The sequence below is a fragment of the Orycteropus afer genome, unplaced genomic scaffold (genome assembly GCF_000298275.1).
Source record: "Orycteropus afer afer isolate SDZICR_OR568_19922 unplaced genomic scaffold, OryAfe1.0 scaffold00384, whole genome shotgun sequence".
NCBI lineage: Eukaryota > Metazoa > Chordata > Mammalia > Tubulidentata > Orycteropodidae > Orycteropus > Orycteropus afer.
The window spans coordinates 1,538,762-1,546,004 of record NW_006921971.1 but is presented as its reverse complement, the minus strand read 5'-3'; the positions used below and the strand labels follow the sequence as shown (position 1 = coordinate 1,546,004).

At 52.2% G+C, this 7,243-nt stretch overlaps 1 protein-coding gene across 1 annotated transcript in view; it reads right to left on the bottom strand.

The window, feature by feature from the left end:
• LOC103207648 (serine/threonine-protein kinase DCLK1) overlaps nucleotides 1-7,243 on the bottom strand; it is an 83,360-nt gene that overhangs the window by 31,252 nt on the left and 44,865 nt on the right. Inside the window, exons 9-11 of the mRNA XM_007953295.1 lie at nucleotides 6,773-6,850; nucleotides 6,322-6,418; nucleotides 1,333-1,413 (exon numbers count right to left, since the gene is read on the bottom strand). Coding sequence (XP_007951486.1) covers nucleotides 1,333-1,413; nucleotides 6,322-6,418; nucleotides 6,773-6,850 — 256 coding nt within the window. The remainder of the gene's footprint in view (nucleotides 1-1,332; nucleotides 1,414-6,321; nucleotides 6,419-6,772; nucleotides 6,851-7,243) is intronic.

Sequence of the window (7,243 nt, the reverse complement as noted above, 5' to 3'; positions counted from 1 at the left end):
GACAGAGTGGAACTGCCCCACAGGGTCTCCAAGGCTGTCAGTCTTCACAGAAGCAAAGCCCAAACCACACCCACTGTCGTGGAGTCCATTCTGACCCACAGCGCCCCTAGAGGACAGAGTGGAACTGCACCACAGGGTTTCAAGGCTGTCATCTTTAGGAAGCCAACTGCTTCATCTTTCTTCTGCAGAGCAGCTGGTAGATTCAAACTGACCTCTCTGTTGACAGCCAAACACTACCTGCTGCCCCCCAGCACTGCTCAGAACAGTAGCACCTGGGTTACACTACAGTTGGGAAGGATACCATCAGTTAAAGTAGATCCGATGTGTGAAGTTAAAATAGCACTGGACAGATGGTCAGCCCTCCTACATGTCGTTGTTGTTGCTTGCCATCCAGCCAGCCCCCGAGTTACACGGACCCCATCAGAAGCCAATGGCAGCTCGGTCCCGCATCCCATGATCCATGTACATCTGACCATCGGGACCCACGGGGTTCACACTCACTGATTTCAGAAGTGACCAGACCTTTCTTCCTACCCATCTGAGTTTGGAAGCTGTGCTGAAAGTGGGTCAGCATCAAGCAACACCCACCCACAGGTGCTGACTAAGCGTGAGGGGCCATGGCTGGCAATGGAACCCGGGTGTCCTGCAAGGAGCCTCAGCCTGCAACCACTGACCCACCGGTGTGCACTAAGTATTCGCTCTCGTCTGCTAATCGCTGTTCACCAGAGCAAACCTTCCCCGACCGTCGTGCGGATGCAGGGCTCACTACACTGACTGCCACGGCGAGTCCACCACAGCTAAAGGAACCACCTTACAGCCTTGGACTCCACGGTAGCCTGGGCGCCTCTCAGGGGTTTAGAAGCAGAACCTCAGACCTGCTGCATCTGAATGTACATTTCTGCGGCATCTCCCGGCAAACAGTGAGCGCATGCAGGCTCGGTCCCCTGCACGTTCGTAGGAAGGGTGGGAAGGAAGCAGCGCTGACCCAGAAGGCAGCTCTGTTACGAACTTCGCTGCACCAACCTGGACCCCACGGTGGGAGTGCGTGTGGCCGCCCCTGCAGCCGCGTGCACCGCCCCCAGCTAGAGGCCCCGCCCACCGGGTCACGTGGGCAGCTCTGTGCGTCTGCGCAGGCGCCCGCAGAAGCGCGGACCTCAGTGCCTATCTGCAGCCTGCAGCCCTGGACGGAGTCCCATTCCAGGCACATCTGAGGGGGTGGGGTACCAACTCAAAACACAAGCCTTCAAGAAGGACGGTGTCATTAGCAAGTCGGGCGACAGGCTGAGGAAGGAACATTGCGAGCGTTTACAGGGAAGGGCAGGAGGCACTTACGTTCACCCAGGGGTGTTCCAGGGCCTGCAGGGCTGAGAACCGCTGGTCCACGTCCACCAACAGCATCATGGTGATGAGTTCCTGGCAAGGAGAGCGGGATACCCATTAGCTGACTTTAAGGTGAAAAATCGGGGGTCTTAAAATGCAAACGTCCTCTTTCGGTTTGCAAAAGCACCTGTTCAAACATGGTGGTGGTGGCCATCGGCTGGTAAAGCCATAGAAAACCAAACCGAACCCACTGCCAACCAGCAGATTCGGGGTCACAGCCACCCCATAGGGTTTCCAAGGCTGCGCATCTTCCTGGAAGCCGACTGCCTCATCTTTCTCCCACAGACCGGCTGGCGGGCTGGAACCACCAACCTTCCGGTGCGCAGCCAAATGCTGTAAGCACTGCACACCTCTGTGGCCTTACATACATTCACTGCAAGGACCCGACCACAGCGAGTGATTCTGACTCGCGGTGACCCCGCGCCTGCCAGAGTAGAGCTGTGTGTCACAGGGTGTGCAAGGGGTGACTTCCAAAAAGTAGGGCACAAGGGCTTTCTTCCCAGGCACCTCTGAGCTGCCAACTTGGCCACGAGGGGTCGAGCACTTCACTGTTTCCACCCAGGAAACAATCAAAGAGCCAAACCTCCTCAAATACCTCAACTCCCCTTACCTAGGGCTCCTGCATAACACCTTCAAAAGCTAAAGGAAAGGTGAGCACGGCATTGATAGAAAAAAAAAAAAAAATGAATTAACATTAAAATCAATTTCTTACAAAGCGAGCTTTTCAGTAGAAAAGAAATTATGTGTATTGAAGAGCTAGCATTCTTTGCCTTGCCTGGGAGTTTGAACCTTAAACAGACAGCTAAATTAGTTTATCACAGAAATCACATTTAAAAATTATTTTTTAAATTAGATCTTCGCCTTTGCAGTTAAAAGGAAAAATGGAATTTTTTCCCACTCATAACTGCACGATGACATGCTTAGAATTTTTAAGCGGTAAATTATTGAATAGTTCTGCAATTCAGGACGCGTCCCCATGAGAACAAGGCTGATTTGGATGATGAAATCGCAGTTTGGTCTTAAGGATGCATTTGTCGTATTTGTCTACTTTGGATTAGACATTCCAACACAATAGAAAAAGAAGCTCTGGTGGTGCAGTGCTTAAAGCACTCGGCTGCTAACAGAAAAGTCAGTAGTTCCAACCCACCAGTCACTCTGGAGGAGAAAGATGGGGCAGTTGGTTTCTGTCAAGATTCAAAGCCTTGTAGACCCTGTGGGGCAGTTCCACTCTGTCCTCTAGGGGCGCTGTGGGTTAGAATGGACTCCAGGGCAGTGGGTGTGGTTTGGGCTTTGCTTCTGTGAAGACTGACAGCCTTGGAGACCCTGTGGTGCAGTTCCACTCTGTCCTCTAGGGGCGCTGTGGGTTAGAATGGACTCCAGGGCAGTGGGTGTGGTTTGGGCTTTGCTTCTGTGAAGACTGACAGCCTTGGAGACCCTGTGGTGCAGTTCCACTCTGTCCTCTAGGGGCGCTGTGAGTTGGACCCTACTTGATGGTAGCGGGTTTTTGTCCTAGAGTCTGAAAGAGACAAAGGACCTTCCCCTAAACCCACCTTGACTTTGGACTTGTGGCCTCCTGAACTGGGAGAGAGAACTTTGCATTCTTTCAAGCCTTCCACTCATGTCTTGTTCTAGTTGTCACGGTGGCGCCGGGTTACTACTCCTCACCCAGCGCCCCACCTGCACAGGTTCTCATCCCCTGGGGGTGGAGCTGGCTCATACCCACCGACGTGGAGGCCCCACCTGAGCTTTCTTCATTCACTTTCCACTGTGGGCCCAGACCTACTATAGCAATGACTGGATGTCCTTTGTGGTCAATGACATGAAGCCTCCCTGCTGTGGAGTGACAGCTCTGGGTGTTGGGGCATCTGAAGAGCTTGTCCAGCGGTGAGCACGTGCCCAGACTATGTCGTCAGCTGTGCAACCTCCTGTCCTGCCCTCGCTGTGGCTTACCCAGACCCTCCCTAAGTTCCCACATGTCCCTGAGCTCAGTGGCAGATACCTGGACGCTAACGGAGAAGGAAAAGGCTCCGGCCACTGGGGCATCGTTTGCTATGAGAGGCGGCCAGGCCTACAGGGTCGAGTTTTCAAAGTGGAGCTTCATACCCAGGACACAGCAAAAGGAAGGCACACATTGCACGTTCAAGAGATAAATATTTCTCAACATGAAATTTAAAAAAAATTGAAGCCCGTCTTATAGATGTAATTTAAGAGACCAGTTAAACAGTTAGCTTCTTTTTTCCCCCAAAGTCTCTGAATGGCTCACAGATTTTTCACAGTTTTCTTTAATTTTTTTTAAATTTTTGCACTATTCCCTCCCTTCCCTTCCCACCCGATAACCAACAAAGAAGTTTCCTTTCATGTATAAAACCTTCCTTGACTTTTTACAATAATGAACTAATATGGTATTTGTCCTTCTGTGATTGACTTATTTTACTCAGTTTAGTGTCCTGCACTTTTCTCAGAGGTTCATCTTTTAGTTGAGGGGCACAAGAGCTGCGTTTTCTTCCTCACTGCCCTTAAGTCCCAGCTACTTCCGTAGTGATAACTACCTCGGAAACCCAAGGAGGGGTCGCTATGAGTTGGGTTTGACTCGACGGCACGTAACAACAACAACAACCCTTTAAGGACCCTCAGCCACTGAGTTGACTCCAATTCCTATGACCCTACAGGACAGAGTAGGGTTCCTAGGCCGTCTCCTTTACTCCTACTTTGGTTGTGTTGTCAGAGGGACCATCACCTGGAGAAGGATGTCATGCTTGGTAAAGTGGAGGGTCAGCCATAAAGGGGAAGGCCCTCAACGAGATGGACGGACAAAGCGGCTGCAATGACGGGCTCAGGTGTAGCAGGGACTGTATGGCTGGTGTGGGACCGGGCAGTGTTTCATTCTGTTGTACACGGGGTGGCTGTGAGTCAGCCGACTTGAGGACACCTCACAACAACAACAACAACAGGTTTTACAGGATCAGAACAGCAGGTTTTTTCTCCTGCAGAGTCGCCGGTGGGTGCAAACCGTGGACCTTTCGGATGACAGCCGAGAGCTTAACGTCCCTGCCACCAGGGCTCCTGTATCCTTCAAGGTTCACCTTAATGCACGGCTTACCCATGACTCCTTTCTGGATCATTTCAACCCACTTCAGGCTTTCTCTGCTTTCACTGACTGATTAATTCATTCTTTCACCCATTTGTTCATGTGTCTAATACACGTCAAGCCCCAGGGATGGACTGGGGGCTCTTCTGAGTACCAATGACACAGCAGTGAACAAAGTAGATGCAAATCCTTACCCTCATAGAATGTGCCTTCTACAAACAGAACACACAAACCAGCTAAATAAGACCTGCCTACCTAGCTCGGGTGGCGCAGTGTCTAAGGCACTTGACTGCTAACCAGAAGGCTGGAGGTTCAAACCCACCAGGCTCTCCTCGGAAGGAAGGTTGGGCAATCTACTTCCGTAGTGATACTGCCTCAGAAACCCAAGGAGGGGTCGCTGTGAGTAGGCTCTGACTTGACGGCACATAACAAACACAACAACCTCGCTTGGCTGGTGCAGTGTCTTAAGGCACTTGACTGCTAACTGGAAGGTCAGGCGGTTCAAACCCACCAGCCACTCCATGGAAGGGAGACAGGGCAATCTACTTCCGTAAAGACTGACTGCCTTGGAAACCCAATGGGGGTCGCTACGAGGCGGAATCCACTCGCTGGCAGTGGATTTGGTTTGGCACCGAGCTACAGCTGTGTGCTGATCTGGGTAAACCAGTGGCCCTGGAGCCAATTCTGACTGGTGGCGCCCTCATGTCTGTCAGAGTAGACTTGCACACCATAAGGTTTCAACGGCTGATTTCTGGAAAAAAGATCACCAGGCCTTTCATCTGAGGAACCCCTGTTTGGACTTGAAACTCCAACCCTTCAGGGAGCAGCTGTTAGCATCAGCTGTCAGCGAGTTAGCCGTCAGCATGACCCAGGACTGTATTTCTCTAGATGAGACAAATCAGATGGACACAGACACATAGATGAAAGAGATGTACACCGGTAGCTAGATGTGTCAGGCAGACACAAGGAACAAGTACAATGTTGTTTTGTGCCCTCGGGTCCATTCTGACCCACAGCGCCCCTAGAGGACAGAGTGGAACTGCCCACAGGGTCTCCAAGGCTGTCAATCTTCACAGAAGCAAAGCCCAAACCACACCCACTGCCGTGGAGTCCATTCTGACCTACAGCGCCCCTAGAGGACAGAGTGGAACTGCCCACAGGGTCTCCTAGGCTGTCAATCTTCACAGAAGCAAAGCCCAAACCACACCCACTGCCGTGGAGTCCATTCTGACCCACAGCGCCCCTAGAGGACAGAGTGGAACTGCCCACAGGGTCTCCTAGGCCGCCATCTTTTGGGATCATCTCACCAGGTCTTTCTCCTACAGAGCCGCTGGCTAGGTTCAAACCACCCACCTTCAGTTAGCAGGCAAACACTTAACCATGTGTCACCAGGGCTCCTCAAAAGTCCTCTAGAGCAAACTAAAGCCGCCCAGGGGGTATGGAGGGCCTGGCCAGGTTTAAGAGCTATGATTTTAAACAGGGTGGTCAGGGAGGCTTCAGTGACAAGATGGCGTCCAGGAAATGCCTGAGGAATGAAGGTGTAAAACAGGCAGAAATGGGAGGTGGGCTCAGAGCAGGTGCAGGTAGAACACAACCCGGGGGCTGCAGCTGGGGCCCTGGAGTGACAGCGGGTGGGGGGAGAGATGGTCAGGGAGGTGGGGGCACATGATGGGTGTTGGCTGGGTGGCCATGAATGGGTGACCTGCTGACCAACAACACCAGTCATTACAGCTACAATGTGTACAGCCCAGACCCATAACATGCCAGCCACCCCTTTCCACACCACGGTTTGGAATTGGTCTTCCCGCTAAGACATGTGGGATGTGAGGAAGAGGAAGGGGCTGGAAACTCACCTTAGCGGAATCAGACACGTTGTCCCAGTACGGAGAAGGGAAGTCCACTTGACCCATGAGAATCTGATCAAACAGTACTTCCTGGTCGTCACCACTCCTGTGCAAACAGACAAGGAAGACAAAGGAAGGAGCCCTAAGACCCCGACTCCGTGGGCATCTGTGTCTCCATCCCCCACCTCATCAACGTGGAAAACACGTGTTTAAAGCAATCCACAGAGTTCAATATGGAAGGGTTTTGATAAATTAACAAGGAATGTGTTTTCAACTCTACGAGGGAGATTAACGGATGTGTTATACATTAGCGTGCATGACGCGGCATCAGCCGAGACGGGCAATCTTCTCATTACGTTCTTTTCCTGCAGAGGACCTCTTTGTTCAATGAGGGCAAATGCATTGCTCTGGGAACAGAGAAGGGGTCTGGTGGGTGCTGAGCGAGGGGTCGCTTCCATACCCACGGAATGGAGGGAAGCCACAAAGCAGGATATAGGTGATCACGCCAGCGGCCCAGATGTCCACCTTGAGGCCGTACCTGGAAAAGCAGATGGCGTCAGAGTCAGGGAAGTCAGGCTGGACACAATTCCGCTCCACACCAAACCCAGACCCGACAGGAGCTACGCCACCACCACACCCTGAGCCCAAACCCAGCAGCTAAACATGGTTCAAGGAGGGCATAAAGAAGACGAAGACTAAGACCCCGAAAATAAAAATTGAAGGAATGCCTGAAATTTCCTCCTAGATCCAGGAGCTCCGGTGGTGCAGTGATTAAATGCTTGGCAGCTAACTGAAACCCACCAGCTGCCCCATGGGAGAAGATGAGGCAGTTGGCTTCTGTGAAGATTGACAGCCTTGGAGACCCTGTGGGGCAGTTCCACCCTGTCCTCTAGGGGCGCTGTGGGTCAGAATGGACTCCACGGCAGTGGGT